This window comes from Narcine bancroftii, chromosome 1, assembly GCF_036971445.1.
Source record: "Narcine bancroftii isolate sNarBan1 chromosome 1, sNarBan1.hap1, whole genome shotgun sequence".
Taxonomy (NCBI): Eukaryota; Metazoa; Chordata; class Chondrichthyes; order Torpediniformes; family Narcinidae; genus Narcine; species Narcine bancroftii.
The window spans coordinates 24,528,477-24,547,063 of NC_091469.1; the positions used below are offsets into that span (position 1 = coordinate 24,528,477).

The window sequence follows — 18,587 nt, forward strand, 5'->3', positions numbered from 1 at the left end:
GTTTGGCCCAACAGCCCACACTGGTGTCTCTTGTCCAACTTGAGTCTCTTCCCATCTTTCCTGATCTGAATTTATCAGTATAACCTTTATTCACTTCCCTTTCAAATGCTTGCCCATCATCCTTTCAACACATGTATACTATTCACTCCAGCCACTTCCTGTGGTAATGGGTTCCACATGCTCACTACTCTTTCGGTAATAAATTTTCTTCTGAATCCCCTTTTGGATCTCAGAATCAGATTCAGAACTTATTGGCATGAACAAGTCACAAAATTTGTTGTTGGGCAGCAGTGTTACAGTGCAAACATGCATATAAACCCCCTTACAAAAAATAAAAACAGTGCCCGAAAATTCAAGGTAGTGTCTTTGGTTCATTGATCATTCAGGAATCTGGTGGCAGTAGGGAAGAAGCTGTCCTTGTGCCGCTGAGGGTTCATCCTCAGGCTTCTGTATCTCCTTCTCGATGGTAGCAGAGTGAAGAGGGCATGGCCTGGTGGTGGGGGCCCTTGAGGATCGAGGCTGCTTTCTTAAGACACCACCTCTTGTAGATGTCCTCAATGGAGTGAAGTCTTGTGCCTGTAATGGTGCAGGTTGAGTTAACAACCCTCAGGAATGTTTTCTTATCCTGAGCATTGGCACCTCCATACCAGACAGTGATGCAACGAGTCAGAATGCTCTCCATGGTACACCTGTAGACGTTTTCAAGAATCTTCGGTGAAATAACGAATCTCAAACGTCTCACAAAATATAGCTGCTGACGAGCTAGCTATCTTACTGTCTCTGGTTATGCTCCCCTACCATTCTATCAACCCTTTCATCCTTTGAAAGATCTCTATCAGAAGATAAGGGACACTCTTTGCCTACTCTTGGATTTCTGGTATCATCCTTATAAACCACTGCATTGTCTTCTCTGCCTCTACATTCATTTCACAACACAGTAACCAGAACTACATGTAACACTGTCGGTGCCACATAACCAAGGTTCAATACAGTTGTAGCATAACTTTTCTACTTTTCAACTCTTAACTCTCTAGAAACAAGACCTGGTGCTTTCTTTCTGTTTTTATAACTTGATTAATCTTGCTGCAACTTTTAGTGGTTGGTCTATATTTACCCAAATTCCTCTACACCCATCTTGAACTGAACCAGACAAGCTAAAGGTGACTAACCTATTCTCACATTTAACTGCATTGAACTTCATTTGAAAATAATTCTGTGCATTTATTTATGTTATACAGCATGCACAATAGAGATTGGATCATATAAATATAGAAGATATTATAAATAGAGTAAAAATATCACATTATGAAGTTATAATGCATAAACATATTAGGTTGAGAAACTTCGCCAAGCAATAATTATGAATTTGTGTTCCATTAAAATAACTTAGATCCCATATAACTAAGAGTAAAGATTTCAGGCTATTTTTCATGAGGACTCGTTTTTAAAAAGCTGAACTTTGTATCAATTCAAATTATTTAATTTCCAGCTGAGAAGACTACAAACATTGGAATATGATGAGCTGCCCTGAATCATTGATTTCTGTATCATCTACTCAAAGCACTGCAATCCTGAGGGGGAGTCAGTTTCACTAATAATGACGAATGCCAATTGTTTCAGCTTCATTGCTACCACAAAATCTAACTTATTCAGGTCTTGGAAAGGTAAAGGAAGTTACTGAGATGCACTGACTGAAGACAATTGGATTTTACAGACTCAGAGATCATTATGAATCTCTTGGAAGTATTCCTTCATCGGGTGACATAGGAGTCTCATAGGCTTAGCCCAGCATCCCTCACTGGGAAGGGCAAGCATTAACAAGGAAACAAAATGCCAGCCATTTGTTACTCGACCCGCTGAGTTCATCCAACACTCTCTGATTTTTGCTTCAGATTTCACCATAGAATTTAAGAGCAGAAACATACTCTTTGGCCAAACTTGTTCATGCCAACCAAGTAGTCTACTGAAACTAATCCCATTTGTCCCATGTTCCTTCAAACTTTTCCTATCCACGTACCTGTCCAAATATAGAATTCTTTTAAAACTGCGCCTGCAGTTCAATTTGTGTTCAAAATATTTGATCATATTATGTTTATGGTAGCCTGCTGTGCATAAAAATCCACTTATGCTACAACAATCGACTTACTTCAAAAGTAATTTATTAGCTGTGAAACAATTTGGGGAATCCTAATAACTGTCTGAATGTGCTATGAATATGCATGTCTTTCTTCACTAAAAGTTGGTGAAGTATTTTTAAAAGAACTGCTTTCTTGACCTTTTAAGAAATGGTAGTCACACTTTCCATATGAGCTATTAACTATTAACTATTAACATGGGAGGAAAAACATTTCAGGGCAAGACTCTTTATTGAGTCTAAGTAAAGGGTCCCAATTGAAACATTGACTAACTATTTCTCCCTATGGATGCTGGCCTGACCTGCTAGTTCCTCCACCAGCTCAAGATTCCAGCACCTACAGTTAAATTATTTTCTTTTGCTTCATTAAGAAAGGGGGTTTGATTTCAACTTGCCATGATGTGCTATTTTGAATTAATCATCTCTGAACCTGAGTGCTCTGACAATAGCACCTTTCCTTCAGCCTCCATTGCTGTAGTATCTGGGGAGGTGAGAATTCCCCTGTTTGCTTTTAAACTGTTTGTAACTAGTTGTTCATTTTGTTCCTTACCGTATGAAACCAGAATTTAACAATTGGAGCACTGTAAAATTCATAGATTTTTCTTCCAAATGGGATCATTCTGTGTACAGTTGGGACTTCTTCTTCGCTTTTCTTTCGAGCTGATTCTCCATTTACCCCATCAAGCATTGCCTGAAAGTCACACATGGTTCAGAACAGTGAGACGAACCTGCCCTTAAATGACCAGCATGAGCCATTCCAACAACCCTGTCATTTCACCAATGGCACCAAACGCTAACTCCTGCCCATAGGTTCAATGATTATCTCCAATAAGGGAGAGTCTAACCACCTCCTATTGAGATTTAACACCATTAGCAGCACAGGGTCCCCCAATATTAATATCTAAGGGTTGATCATTACGGTGAAAATTAACTCCATCACCCACCTAGATGGTCTGGCTACAGGAGATCTCCTTGAAAATTATAATTGTTCATACATGGTGCAGGTATTTGCTTACTGTGAACTCCATGTCCTCCTCCTCTTTTTCTTTAACTGGTTTCTCAGGCTCTTCCACTTCTTTGCCCAGTAGGGGAGACTCCTGGCTGTGAGGCACATAGGACATCTCATTTTTATTCTTAAATTCCAGGCTAAGGATTGATGGGGGCAGCAGGATTCCCAGAATAACCTTCAAGAAAAATAAAAAGTTTGTGATCCCTTGTTGTTGAATTATCCTTCCAATCCCAAACAATGAATGAAAAAGTAACTTTCCAGTTAAAAACTATATTCTGTCAATTCTCCTTCACAGACAATTCACAAGGCCACATTTTGTCATCAATTCAAACTGATCACATTGGGAAGCTGACAATTTCAGCCCTCATGACAAGATAATAATGACCAGAATGGTGAACAAAGCAACAAAAGCATTTATTGTGTGCAAATCTGGTCGCCCCATTACAGTAAGGATGTGGAGGCTTTAGAAAAGGTACAGAAGAGGTTTATCAGGATGTTGCCTGGTTTCGAGGATATGAACTAGGAGCAGAGGTACAACAAACTTGGGTTGACAAACTCAGGAGGCTGAGGGGAGAGGGCATGTGTTTAAGTGAAGAAAAGTATTTTTGCACAGAGAATGGTAGGTGACTGGAACAGACTGCCAGGGTTAGAGGCGGAAGCAGATACAATCGTGGTGTTTAAGAGGCTTTTAGATCATCCATTGTCAACAGAGTCCTACTGTCTCCCGTGGTGGGGAGTTGGGGGGAGGGGTCTCAGCACATTTAAGTAAAAGCCTTGTTTTCACCTTGCGTAACATAATTTCATAATTTTTTTGTGCTTTTAAAAAAAAATTATAAATTTAGAACGACATAAAAGAATACACTAATTAAAAATAATACAGATCAATGCAAATACATGTGGCATATAAAAATAAGAAACCCGCTATATACCACCCCCTTCCCCCTCTAAAGGAAAAAAAAGAAAGGAAAAAAATGGGACAAGAGACCCTCAACAGAAATGCCTATTACTTTAAATATTCTTATAGTATACTAAGACATGTCAGAGCATCATTTAAATTTTTACACCCACATTTTGTAAATATGGAGTCCATATCTTGCAAAATATTTGTCTTAAATTAGAAATAATTTTCTCAAGTGGTATAAAACTCCATACTTCAGCACGACATCATTCTATACCCAAATCCATATCAGACTTTCAGGTTATGGCAATACATTTTTTTGCTATTGCTAAAGCAATTTGAATAAACTGCTTTTGATATATATTCAGTTTCAACTTAGGTTCAACACCCTTAACATCACTCAGTAAAAATATCATAGGATCCTGTGGGAATTTAATCTCCATTATTCATTCTAATGATTTACCCATTTCTAACACAAAAAGGTTCAATTTTAGGCCACTGCCAAGTAGAATGCAAAAATGTTCTAACTTCCTGTCCACATATAAAACATAAATCTGATAAAGTCTGATTCAATTCTTTTTAACTTATATGGTGTTAAATATAACTGATAAATAAAATTGTATTGCACCATTCTATATCTCACATTTATTGTACTTTTCATACTTTCTCTACATATCCCAATCCAATCTTGTTCATCTATTTGTTTGTTCAAATCTACTTCCTATCTTGGTCTAGATTTATGAAATCCTATTTTTTGAGCTTTCTTTTGTATTAACCTATATATCATTGAGATCAATTTATTTATGTTTTCATTACACAACAACATTTCTAATTCCATCTCTACAGGTAAAAACAGCTATTGATCAAAATTTTCCATAACCTGATAAAATAACAAAATCTAGTATTTTCAGGTACCTTGAACTTCCCCTTCATTTGATTAAAAGAAATAAATTTCCCTGCTTCAAAAACATCCATCTTCTTAATTCCTTGTGACTGCCAAAACTTTAAAAAATTATTTCCCATGGAAAAAGGAACCAATCTATTCTGAATAGTGTTTTTCCGGACAATAAATCTCCTCCCCCAATTTCTGTATCAACCTCATTCCAAAGCTCAATTAAATGCTTCAATATGGGAGTTTCTCTATTCATTGTTAACAACCTTGAATTTCATTTATAAATAAAATCTTGTGGGATTGAGTCCCCTATTTCAAGATAGAATTTTATTTAAATCATAAATTACATTAACAAAACACAACTGGGCTGCTTTATAATAACAAAATTAGAGAGCTGCAAATGTCATGAATCGTAATTCCATGTTAATTTATCCAAAGAAACTCTTGCCATCTTTCCTTTCCATAAGAATCTCCTAACACACGCATTTAATTCTTTATAAAGAATTTTTGAGAAATTGCTATAGGAATCAATTGAAAAAGATATTATATTCAAGGAAAAACATTAATCTTAACACAATTTACCCGACCTATTAAAGTAATAGGCAACATATTCCATCTTTCCAAATCTTCTTTTATTTTTTTAATAATGGAAAATAATTTAATTTAAATATTTTTTTTAAATTCCGCTTCCACATGAATATCTAAATATTTTATTCCCACATCTGGCCATTTAAAATCAATTATTCTACTAAAGCCATAATTTCATTTTTCCCTAATTAATTTTATAACTGGATCCTTCTCCATATTTTTTTAATCTAACTTTAAATTATGGTAATTTTTTAGTGCTTTAGGAGAGAAGTACGGAATGATCCAAAACTTGACTGCTTCACAGGGAAGAGGGCCCGTAAATTTTGAGCAGATTTTGGGGGGGCGGAGGGAATAACCAAAAAAAAGGTTCAGATTGGTTGTTCTAGATAATATACAGGGAATAGGAGGATATGTATCATATACATGCACCAGATTTTTAGTTTTATTTGGGCATCAAGTTTGGCACAGACACATGGCCCAAGAGCTTGCACCTAATAGCCTGAATATGTCTGGGATTGTCTGATCTTGGAAGCTAGGTTGACTGGTCTGTACTTGGAGGGGAGACTGCCCAGGGACACCAGGTTTCTGTGAGGCGTGCTGGACAAAGTGGCAACTCTCTGCCTGACAGTGGACAAAGTTAAAGAATTTCATGTATGTTACATTCTAAATGTAGTATTACATGACAATAATGGAACCTTTACCTATACTGGGAACTACGTTCTATATTCTATGATCAAAAAGATCAATCAGGAGTCTGGTCAAGTGGCCAAGCAGAAATAGATCATGTGGCTGATCACTAGTACATGCCAGTGGGCAACAAGGATAAAGAGTAGGCAGTGCTACTGGACACTCAGTCAAACTCTAGACTGTATGACTGCACTGGACTCACTATTTGAGCAACAATCATACTATACAATTATCAGCTATGTTGGGAACCTACAAGTAGATTGGTTTATGTGATTTAAATGGAGAATAGCCCAAATCATTTGCCCAGCATATGTGTTGATTGTATTTGTAGAAAAAAATGACAAAACAATCTGAATAATTTATAACAGGTTCCTAATTATCCACCTGGTTGCAAGTTGAAAAAGTAATAAGAAAAAAAGGAGTAGACAATTCGGGCCATCTTTTCTGCTCCTCCATTCAACCACATCATTGGTCAATGATCTGATCCCATATCTTTTTATTCTTTCAATTATCTGAAACCTATTGCCTTGAAAGTACAGAGTGACCAAGTCCAAAAGGCAGTATTGGATAGATAATTCCAAACTCTTACACCACATCCCCCCCACCCCACCCCACACTTTTTTGAATGAAGAACTTTTCTTTTTCATTTCAGTATTGGCTGCCTAGATCCTTATTTTGAGACTGTGGTTCTCGATAACCCAGCCAGGGGAGACATCATCCCTGTATCAGAAAGTCTTAAAAAGTATCTCAACCCAAAATATTGATTGTCCATTTCTCTCCACAGGTGTTGACTGATCCACTGAATCCCTCCAACTTCTCAGTGCTTGCTCAAAATTCCAGCATCTGCAGTTTCTTGTGTCTCCATGAGTGGTAGTACACCACCGGCCTACTGCAGGGGACAACCTCTGTACCTATAAGAGTGTAAGGGGGACAGGACACCACCTGGCTGGCTGTCGATCAGAATCAATCAAGCCCCACCCAGTTGGGTGTCAATCACCCTCTGGGATATAAGCCTGCGCCGGCCTCTGAAGTCTCACTCAGAGTTACTGCAGCAACAGCCAGCCTGGCTCTGTGGAAGTCTTTGTTGATTAAAGCCTGTTGTACAGTCTTTACCTTGTGTGTGTGTCTGGTTCTGTTTAACAGTTGTAAGGTAAAACATCATGAGATGGGAATGTGTAGGGAGTTACCCTGTACAGGGCAGTAACAAGAAGGGGAGGTGTCCTTGTACTCCTGTTAGGTAAAACATCATGAGATGGGACCGGAGAAGGAGTCACCCAGTACTAAGGAGTAACAGAATGCATCCTTGTACTTACAAGATAAGAGAGACATTGATGGATTGAGAGGCAGGAAGCTAGCAGGGAAAGGATAGCAACAGTTTTAGTCATTGGACAAGTAATGATATGATGATGTTCTAAGCATGTATCCAAGGGTATAAAAAATCACCATTTTGCTGATAACGGCAGAATGCATTCTCCGACTAACTTTGTTAGTCGCAAGTGTTACAATCCGGTAATAAAGAACAAAGAACCCTGATTTCGACTCAGCCTGGTGTTTGTCTCACTCATTCATGAACAAAGCAGACCTAACACAGTGCACCACAATTTAATCAACAAAGACTTTTTCCCACGGCTGCTATGGAAAAACTCCTGAGCACAGGGAGCCTCGAAGTCGACCCACACCACCCGGTAGCTGTAGAGCTCGTCGAAAGAATCAAAGACTTGTTGATCCAAACCAAGGCTTTTATTAGGAAAAGACAGGAGCTCTTCACAGGATGCCGACCAGTCCGGAATGATCCGACCTGGCTAGGGACACAACACTTTAAGGCCCAGACAATAGGCGTGGCTTAGCTCTAAGCCAATCGCTGTAAGCACAGTCTAGATACAGTAACTATATACACTATGTACATTGATGATAGATCTGTACTATCACATTCACCCCTTCTTGGAGAACTGACCCTGGAAAAAAAAAACGAGGGAGAGAATCAAAGGAAGGGGTAGGTTAAGGACTGTAGCGGTCAGGGGGTCTGACCATCCGGCGTGACCGCCGTGGTGCCGGGATTTGGGTCGCTGGAGTGGTGTCGCCAACGGGCTCGTCGGGTGCGACTGCTCCTTCGCTCAATTCCCCAGTCGTGTTGTCGGCAGGGAGGCCCGGGTCGTTGGGGTGCTGTTGGTCCTTCTGTTGCGGCACGGGGCCTGGGGAATAAAGAGTTGGGGAAGGTTGGGTTGGGGGGTAAGCCCATTAGGGGACGCATGCGGTCAGGATCTGGCATGACCATCCCGTTCTCCACCACGCAATCTAGAATAGAGAGTCGTGTGGTCCGGAAGACACACTTGTCCAAATTGTAAGTCAGGTACAGCCGACAGGCAGTTTGAAGAAATTTGTCTAGGTTGGCGTCGTGGTCCTGCATGTCGTGGCTGCAGATGGTGATATTGTCCAGATACGGGAAGGTAGCAGTTAGCCCGTTCTGGTCCACCATCCGGTCCATTTCCCACTGGAAGACCGCGACACCATTCGTGACCCCGAATGGTACCCTGAGAAATTGATATAGCCGCCCATTCGCTTCAAAGGCCGTGAATGGTCGGTCCTTGCAGCGGATCGGGAGCTGGTGGTAGGCTGAACGTAGGTCAATGATGGAGAATATGCGGTATTGGGCGATCTGGTTCACCACATCCGTGATGCGTGGCAGGGGGTACGCATCCAGGAGTGTGAAGCGGTTAATGGTCTGGCTATAGTCGACCACCATCCATAGTTTTTCCCCGTTCTTGACAACCACCACCTGGGCTCTCCAGGGGCTTGAACTGGGTTCGATGATGCCCTCATCCAGCAATCTACGCACCTCACTCCTAATGAATTGCCTGTTTTTGTAACTATATTGCCAACTTTTGGTGGCCACAGGCTTCCAGCCAGGGGTGAGGTTTGCGAAGAGTGCTGGCGGGGCAATCCAGAGTGTGGAAAGGCCACAGGATTGGCCCCGGGGCACGGGGGCAGGTTGCTCGGGTGCTTTGGGGGTGGGGCGATGGCAGACCGAGAGGGGGGCGTGGGGTTCCCCAAAGTGTAGGGACACCGTTCAGAACTGACACTGGAAGTCTAATCCCAGCAACACTGGGGCGCACAATTGGGGAAGGACGAATAATTTGAAGTGAGTGATCGTTACGCCCTGTACTTCCAGCGTGGCGATGCAATACCCCTTTATCCCAGTCGAGTGCGACTCGTCGCTAATGAGATCCTCTGGGTAGTGGGGATAATGTCAAGACCCCAACGGTGGGCCAGATCTGGCTGGATATAGCTGTCAGTTGACCCAGAGTCAAATAAGCAATTGATGTAGTGTCCATGCACTTTAATCAGTTCCATTGCACTGGTGAGGGTATGAGAGCATTGCTGGTTTAGTGTTATTGAAGCAGTTGACAGGGGAGTTTCGCGTGATGATGTCACGCAATGGGATGACGTCACACAATGGGATGACGTCACGCAACGGGATGACGTCATGCAATGGGATGACGTAGTCAACGCTGGAGGAGCAGGTTGGAGGAACTCCCGGAAGTGCTGTTGTGCCGGCGTCTGCGGATGAAAGGTAAGTAGTGGGGTTTGTAGTTGCTCGCGGTTGGCGGTCGGTAGGTCGTCGGTCGCGGCAGTCGGGCCCCGGCGGTCGTCAGCGGTGGATGCTAGGGTGAGTACCTGATTGGCTGCAGGGGTTGCTGTGGCGGCGGCAGCAGCAGTGGTAGCGTCGGCCCCGGGGGTGTCTGTGGCGGCGGCGGCAGCAGCGGTTGCCACAGTCGGGACCGAGGCCGGGTTGAGTGTTCCGCACGGGGGCGAGAGGCGGGCCAACACCATGGTTGCGAGGGTGGGCTGCCCCTTCCGGGTTTGGCGTCTCCGTGACGTCAGGCATTGCCGTGCAGGGGAGCCCTCATTGGACGAGAGCTCTGGGGAAGAAGAGTTTGAATGGGATAGTGGCGGTTGGGCTTCACACGAGGCGCTGTGTTTGCCGGCGGCCATTTTAGACCTACAGACTGCAGCAAAGTGGCCCTTTTTAAGGCACTTCTGGCACCTGGCTTTTCTTGCTGGGCACTGGGTGCTGTGCTTGTCCTTTCCGCAGAAATAACATTTTGGGTTCGCACGGGGCAGTGTAGCAGCAGCCGACAGGCCGTCAGTATCTCTCGGGGTGGTAGGGTAGAAGGGCACTCTACTCACATCAGAACGTGGGGTCCAGTCCCTAGAGAGCTCGTTTGACTTTAAGGCTGCATCCTCCATTGTGATTGCAATCCGGGCCACGTCCTCTAGTTTTTCTACCCCTTATTCGAGCAAGCGCAGCGTCACTTCGTTCGATCGGAGCCCGGCCACATAGGCATCCCAGACGAGATCGTTTGTGATCTCGGCAGCAGTTTTGTCCACACAGTTACATTCCTTGCCCAACGCCTTTAATACTTGTAAATATCCCCTGCTGGACTCGCCGGGCTGTTGCTTCCTCGACGCAAGCACGAGCCAGGCATGAACTTTGTTCACTGGTTGATCATACAGTTCTTTCAGTACCTTTATGGCTGCGGTGTAAGTGGTCTCATCCTGGATGTTCTCGTAGACTCTCAAGGACACCATAGACAGCAATGCTGTTAGACGCTGGTTATCCTCCTCCACCTCAATGAATCTCAGGAAGTTTTCAAAGTTCAGCAGCCAGAAGTTTAAGGCTTTGAAGGCTGTAGCTGACTGTGGGTAGATATTAAGTTTTTCTGGCCGAGTTAAATGCTCCATCCCTTTCAAAAAAAAAAATTCTTTTTGCTAATAAAATTGTAGAGCTCGTCGAAAGAATCAAAGACTTGTTGATCCAAACCAAGGCTTTTATTAGGAAAAGACAGGAGCTCTTTACAGGTGGCCGACCAGTCCGGAAGATCTGACCTGGCTCGGGACACAACCCTTTAAGGCCCAGACAATAGCTGTGGCTTAGCTCTCAGCCAATCGCTGTAAGCACAGTCTAGATACAGTAACTATATACACTATGTACATTGGTGATAGGTCTGTACTATCACAGTAGCCCAAACACGCTTCAAGATCTGGAGGTACGCAGTCGAAGCAATCATCGAGGCACTAGACGGCATCCTGGACTCAGATCGGATGAAGCTCATTCTATTCCGATCAAAGTTGGGTCCCCACACTTTCCAGGCAACTAAAGGCTGCTCCAAGTACAAAGAAGCAATGGACACTCTCAAGACCTTGTACAAGCCCCCCCATGAATGCGGTCTTTCCAAGGTACCTCCTTGATACCCAAGCCCAACAACCCGGGGAGACAGCTGAGTCTTACCTGGGGCACTTGCGAGAGTTGGCCTCACCGTGTCTGGCTGAACCCAGAGTAGGCGCAGAGGAGGTCAAGAGGCTGATCTGGGATGCCTTCGTCCAAGGGGTACACTCGAGTGCCACCCTGGAAGCTGTAGCCCTGCACATTAAAGCCTTCGATTCCAGGCTCCCTCATGGCCGCCTCACACTGCAGTTGCACCCCTAGACCAAGCTGGGGAAGAGAACATCGCTGTGACGGACGCCTGGTGCCCCTGTAAGTACTGTGGGTCCAAGTGTGGGTCAGACCGACAATCGCGCCAAAACTGCCCAGCTAGGAATTGGTACTGTTCCTGATGTGGCAAGAAAGGCCACTTTACTAAAGTGTGCCTCTCAAAGCCAGCCGGCAGCTCAGCGGCCCTCTAAGACCTCCCCACCTCCCCCGCGGACCCCTCCATGTGTGTGTGCCGGGCGACGCCATTGTCCCCGCTACTACTTCCACCTTCCCTGACCCCAATGGTGCAGCATCCAGCCCTGCCAGCCACGATCGCCACGTGTGCCCCGTGCACCCAGAGCAGCTCCCGCTCTCGCCAGCGCTGCTCGGCGAAAACTACAATGATGTCACTTATGACGTGGCGTCCCTTCTGGCTGACAGAGTGACATCACTTCTGCCGGCCACGATGATGTCACTTTCCCTGCACGGCGAACATGGCTGGGGAAGGAGGCCAGCCACACTGTGGGTCTCCACGTGGCACCGCCATCTTGGGCCGGGCAGAGGCCGACACGGAGGCACTCCGACGATGACGGGGACGACGTGGTCTACACGGGCGATGACCTGGCTGCCCTACCAACACTCCACACACGTCCTGACACCATAAATTGCCGCACACAACCGGAGAGCGACCCCAAGATGGTCCTGGCTGCCACCACTCTGACCAGGAACATCCCCCAACACCTGGCTGGCTGTCAATCAGTCGACCTGAATGGATCATGCCCCACCCGGTCGGGTGTCAATCACCCTCCGAGATATAAGCCTACGCCGGCCTCCGAAGTCTCACTCAGAGTTACCGTAGCAACAGCCAGCCTAGCTCTGTGGAAGTCTTTGTGGACGTGCAAGTCAACGGGCAAGTAACAAAGTGCCTGTCGACAGTGGCAGCCCTGAGAGTTTCATTCACCCAAGCGTGGCCCACTCTCTGAAACTAAAAGTCCACCCCACCACCTTCTCAATCGCCCTCGCCGCCAATGACAAGACTGTTGGTACCCTTGGGCGCTGCTCGGCCGATATAACTGTTGGAGGGGAGACATACAACTGGACGCCTATCCCCTGCTGAGGGTAGCCGACATGGCCAACGAGATAGCCTGCTACCGGGTTTTCTCCACGATTGACCTGAAGTCGGCTTATCACCAAATCCCCATCCACCCAAGGGACAAGCCCTACACCGCCTTCAAGGCAGACAGGCGCCTGTACCAGTTCCACTGAGCTCCCTTTGTGGTCACGAATGGGGTCTTTGTCTTCCAGCGGGAGATGGATCATACGGTAGACTGGCACAAGCAGAAGGCGACATTCCCGTATCTGGATAACGTCACTATCTGCAGCCATAACCAGCAGGTCCATGATGCCAACCTGGAGAAATTCCTCCAGACGGCTGGGGAGCTGAACCTCACTTATAACAAGGAGAACTGTATGTTCAGCACCACCCACCTCGCCATCCTGGGGTACATTGTGGCTCTTGGGGTCATCGGCCCAGATTCAGAGTAGATGCACCCATTAATGGAGCTACCTCTTCACCCCATGCTAAAGGCCCTCCGCAGGTGCCTTGGCTTATTCTCCTATTATTCGCAGTGGGTTCCCCGCTTCTCGGACAAAGTCCGCCCACTGGCCCAAGCTACAACTCTTCCCCTCCAACCCGAGGCGCAGGCAGCTTTCATGCGCATCAGGCAGGATATCGCAGATGCCACGATGCACACCGTGGATGAGGACTCCCCCTTCCAGATGGAGAGCGATGCCTCTGATGTAGCCCTTGCCGCTGCTCTCAACCAAGGGGGGCGCCACATCGGCTTCTTCACTAGGACCCTCCACGGCTCCGAGCTAGGGCATTCCGCCATTGAAAAGGAGGCCCAGATGATTGTGGAAGTGGTCCACCACTGGCACCACTACCTGGCCAGTAGGAGATTCACCCTCCTCACCGACCAGCGGGACGTGGCATTCATGTTTAACACCGCCCACAAGAGCAAGATCAAGAACGACAGCCTGTAGCTACGACATCCAGTACTGCCCAGGAAAGTTTAACGACTCCCCCGATGCCCTCTTTTCGACCTGTGCATCTATACACGACGACAAGCTGCAGGCACCGTATGAGTCCCTCTGCCAATTGGGCGTCACCAGGTTGTATCATTTCATTAAGTCCCGGAACCTGCTGTATACCATCAGGGACATGAACGAAGCCTGCCGTGTCTGCGCAGAGTGTAAACCCCACTTCCGCCCGCCCCAGGCCCATGTCATAAAGGCCACTCGGCCCTTCGAGCACCTCGGCATGGATTTTAAAGGGCCCCTGCCTTCCACAAACTGAAACGTCTACTTCCACATGGTAATGGATGAGTACTCCCGCTTCCCTTTCGCTATCCCTTGCCCAGACACTACCACGGCCACCATCATCAGGGCCCTGGAACAGATCTTCACCATGTTTGGCTACCCCGCTTTCATCCACGTCGACCGGTGTTCTAGCTTTATGAGTGACAAGCTGCGCCAGTACCTGACGGTGAGGTGCATCGCGACTAGTCACACGACTGGTTATAACCCAAGAGGTAATGGCAAGTGGAACGCGAAAACGGGGTGGTCTGGAAGGCAGTCCTCCTAGCCCTCAAGTCAAAATGGTGGGCTGTTGAATACTGGCAGGAAGCCCTGCCTGAGGCACTCCATGCCATTAGGTCACTTCTGTGTACGGCTACCAACGAGACCCCTCATGAACGCCTGTTCTCATTCCCCAGGAAGTTGGTGACTGGAATGTCCCTCCCAGCACAGCTCGCGTCCTCAGGACCGGTGCTCCTGCGTAAGCAAATACACAAGACTGAATCCCTGGTCAAACAGGTTTTCCTCCTACACGCGAACCACAACTACGCCTAATTTAGGTTCGGCAGTGGCAGGGAGGACATGGTCTCAACCAGAGACCTGGCGCCAGCAGGAGCACCCACTATTCCACAGCATTATTCAGCCCAGGACAATGCCGACTGGGCATACATCCCCGTCCCCAGGCAGCTTTGGGGCGCACAGGACCTCCTTGATCACCAGGGGCCCACCCTGCCCTCCCACCCATCCAATATGGCTCTCACATCTCGACCTTGGCCCCCTTAGCCACACCTCCGCGCGGCACCTCACCAGTCACTCAGACCCCTGCCGCCAATCCCCCCCACTTCCCCTCTGACCAGCGACCAGGAGCCAGTCCTACGACGATCACAGAGACTTCAGAGGCCGCCAGATCATTTCAATCTGTAAATATTGTATTTTGTATAGTGGGTAGGATTCTTTGTTACTGCCCCCCTGGGACAATTTTAAAGAAGGGGGTGGTTATGGTGGTTCACCACCGGCCTGCTCCAGGAGGCAACCTCTGTACCTGCAGGAGTGTTCCGCCGGCCTACTGCAGGTGGCAATCTCTGTGCCTGCAGGAGTGTACTGCCGGGCTACTGCAGGTGGCAACCTCTGTACCTGCAGGAGTGTACCGCCGGCCTACTGCAGGTGGCAACCTCTGTACCTGCAGGAGTGCACCGCTGGCCTACTGCAGGTGGCAATCTCTGTACCTGCAGGAGTGTTCCGCCGGCCTACTGCAGGTGGCAATCTCTGTGCCTTCAGGAGTGTACCGCCGGGCTACTGCAGGTGGCAACCTCTGTACCTGCAGGAGTGTACCGCCGGCCTACTGCAGGTGGCAACCTCTGTACCTGCAGGAGTGCACCGCCGGCCTTCTGCAGGTGCCAACCTCTATACCTGCAGGAGTGTAAGGGGGACAGGACAACACCTGGCCGGCTGTCAATCAGTCAACGTGAATGGATCATGCCCCACCCGGTTGGGTGTCAATCACCCTCCGAGATATAAGCCTGCGCCGGCCTCCAAAGTCTCACTCAGAGTTACTGCAGCAACAGCCAGCCTAGCTCTGTGGAAGTCTTTGTGGATTAAAGCCTGTTGTTCAGTCTTTACCTTGTGTGTGTCTGGTTCTGGCTAACAGTGCACCACAACCACACCATGATCCCTGTATCTTTGATCAAGCGCTGAAGAACTTCACAAATTCCAGTGAAATCATCAGAGCTCTAGAGTGTACCATCTGGTTAATCTCTCCTCATGCAACAATTCCTGTCCTTCACTGCCCTCCCTCTATCACAGATGCATCAAAGACTAGACGACATAATATTCCAGGTGTGCTCTCTGCACAGCCCTATATCATTGGAGCAATGATTTAATAGTCAAATCCTCTTGCATTAAAGATCAATGCTGCCCTAATTGCTTGCCAGTTAAATGCCAGTGATTCATACAAGGCCTCCTTGGTCACTTCAAGCATTGACATGTTTCAATCTCTCACCGTTTAGAAAAGACTTCACCTCCCTGCTTTGTTTACCAAAGGATGACTGACATTTTTCGCATTATGTTCCAGTTTCAAATTTCTTTCCCTCTTGCCCTGCATTCTTGTCACAGTCCACACTAACAGCTAGTTTTCTATAGGGTTAAAAAATGTTAGATAAACTTTCCACAATGCACATAATAGAGGCAACACACTAAAGTCAAAGAACTAAAATTGTGCCAAAACATTGTTATGCATCAACCACAGAATATACTGCAGCAAATTACAAAGTCTTCTGCAATGCCAGGACAAGGGCAGCATACAAGTTCTCACTAAGCATACAAGCTCTCGCTAAGTAAGCTACACGCTATTCTAACTTGGAAATATATCACTATTCCCTCATTTTAAATCTGGGGATGTCCTACAATTAGCATTGTGGGAAGACTTCTGTTGGAGAGACCTCAGCAATTCATGAAAGCTGCACCTCAAAGGAGGCCAGAGCTCTGTGACTTGTAACTAGCAAGGAATGACTTGTCACAAGTTCAGATAAGATCAGACAAACAATTTTGATTGATAGGACATGCTTTCATTACGATGAGGGTGCAAAATACCAACATCAGATCATCTGGATATTAACACATTGCTAAATGTACAATCTTGTGTGTACTGGACGAGTGGTTGAATATATCATTCATGTCAATGGGGCAAATCTTCGGTCCACTAATTTCCTGCCCATGGGTCACTTTGTTTCTTCCAGTGAAGTTCCTGGTGTTGTTTCTTGTCAGCGCTTTGATGTGATTGAGTATCATTGTCGGGTCTGTCTCACAGAATATCTTTGACAGCTGGTAAGGTCCTGCCCAGGATTAAGTAAAGCAACGAGGTGGGACCTCACAATACTGAACTTGTGGAGATGTACAAAAGAACTGGAAACAGGCTTTATTCAAAAAGGGTGTCAAAATGAAAAGAAAAAACAGGCCAGTTAGCCTAAAGACTATTGATGGAAAATTGTTGGGATAATTATTAAGGAAGTAATATCAGAACACAAGGAAAATCATCATCTGACCAAACAGAGACAGCATGACTTCACAAAAGGGATATCATGTCTGACAAATTTATTAAGGTTCTTCAGGAAGTATCAGTTAAGGAGGATTGAGTGGAACTAGTAGGTGTAATATAGCGGGTACATGAGAGACTATAAATTTTGGAATCTGGAATAAAGTCTGAAGGAGGAACTCAATGGGTGAGCAACATTGGTGGAAGAAAAAGAATGCCCGATGTTTTGGGCCAGAACCCTTCATCAGCATCTGACATTGGTGGATTTACAAAAGGAGTTTGACAAAATTCCACATTAAAACAAAGGTTTGTTTTCAAAATTATAGCTTGTTTTGTTGGAGGGGGTTCAGAGATAAGGAAGGGCAGGTTGTGGATCCATGGTTGGATTTGAAAGCATTGATGAGAATTTTGAAAGGGAAGTGTTGCACCAAGAAGCCAATGTAGTTCACCAAATATGGTAGGCAAAGGGGAAAATGGAATGATGTGATGTAACTTTACACGGGCAGTGGAGCTTAGTTCCAATTACTCCAAAGGTCCTCTGCTCTGTTCCTGCACTGGAAAACTCTCCAAAACATTCCACTGCTCACCTTCAGACTGGAATTCTTGCGCATTCGCAGGCGTCCCATCCACATGTCCGTGAGGAGCATCTGACTGCAGGTGTGAGCGATGAAGTCTCGGTGCTTGGCTGCCACAGCCAGTTGTAGGCAGGTGGAGTTACTCCAGTTCTTCAGCTCATAGGTCAGCAGCTTCATGGCCATCTGCTCTTCCTGTTTGTACGATTGGTCCAGTAGCTCGACTGCAAGCTGAGCAAACTCCCTGCATGAGGAACAGTGCATAGTTAGGCATACTAATTACAATCCAGGCATCAGCATTTGTTTTCAGTTCCTCCGCTTAGAACAGGAGGAGGCCTGTTTGATCATCTTGACCTACCCTGTGGTCACCAAAGCATGACATAGAAAGGAAGGACATTGAGGGACAGAATGTTCATGCAGGTGGCAAAAGTTGCTTTTTGTGTTCAGTGCCTTGTTCCCACCTTTGAGCTCTCAGCTGGCGGATAATGCTCCAAATATCTGCAGTAAGACTGGAACAGCACAAGGCCACTCAGCCCCCCCCTCCCCCCACCCCCCTTGCCTGTTCCATTGTTCAAAGTACAGTATTATGGCTTCTAACATTTAGCATGGCTCAGTGTGGCTTAAAACACTTTCAAGAAAAAGATGAATCTCAATGAATACATATTTTAAATTGACAGTCATCTTCAGAGCTTTTGTGGGGAGGGAATTCTATTTTCCTATTCTCTGTTGTGTGAGGAAGTTCATCTCCCTGAATCTAATACTCTGTCCTATTCTGTAATCCCCATAAGAGGAAACAGTTCCTCTCTCCTTTTCTTATTTCAATCATCTTAAATATTTCAAATGGTCTGTTCCTGAACCTACCACACTTATTGGAATACAAGCTTCATCTCTACATACTCTCCCTTAATCCCAGTACTATCAGGGTGCACATGCCATGATCAATCTCTT

General features: G+C 46.0%; 1 protein-coding gene across 1 annotated transcript in view; it reads right to left on the reverse strand.

Moving 5' to 3' along the window:
* Positions 1 to 18,587, reverse strand: part of trpm3 (transient receptor potential cation channel, subfamily M, member 3) — a 164,692-nt gene that overhangs the window by 34,245 nt on the left and 111,860 nt on the right. Inside the window, exons 17-19 of the mRNA XM_069916634.1 lie at positions 17,655 to 17,883; positions 3,151 to 3,318; positions 2,685 to 2,825 (exon numbers count right to left, since the gene is read on the reverse strand). Of these exons, the coding sequence (XP_069772735.1) occupies positions 2,685 to 2,825; positions 3,151 to 3,318; positions 17,655 to 17,883 (538 nt within the window). The remainder of the gene's footprint in view (positions 1 to 2,684; positions 2,826 to 3,150; positions 3,319 to 17,654; positions 17,884 to 18,587) is intronic.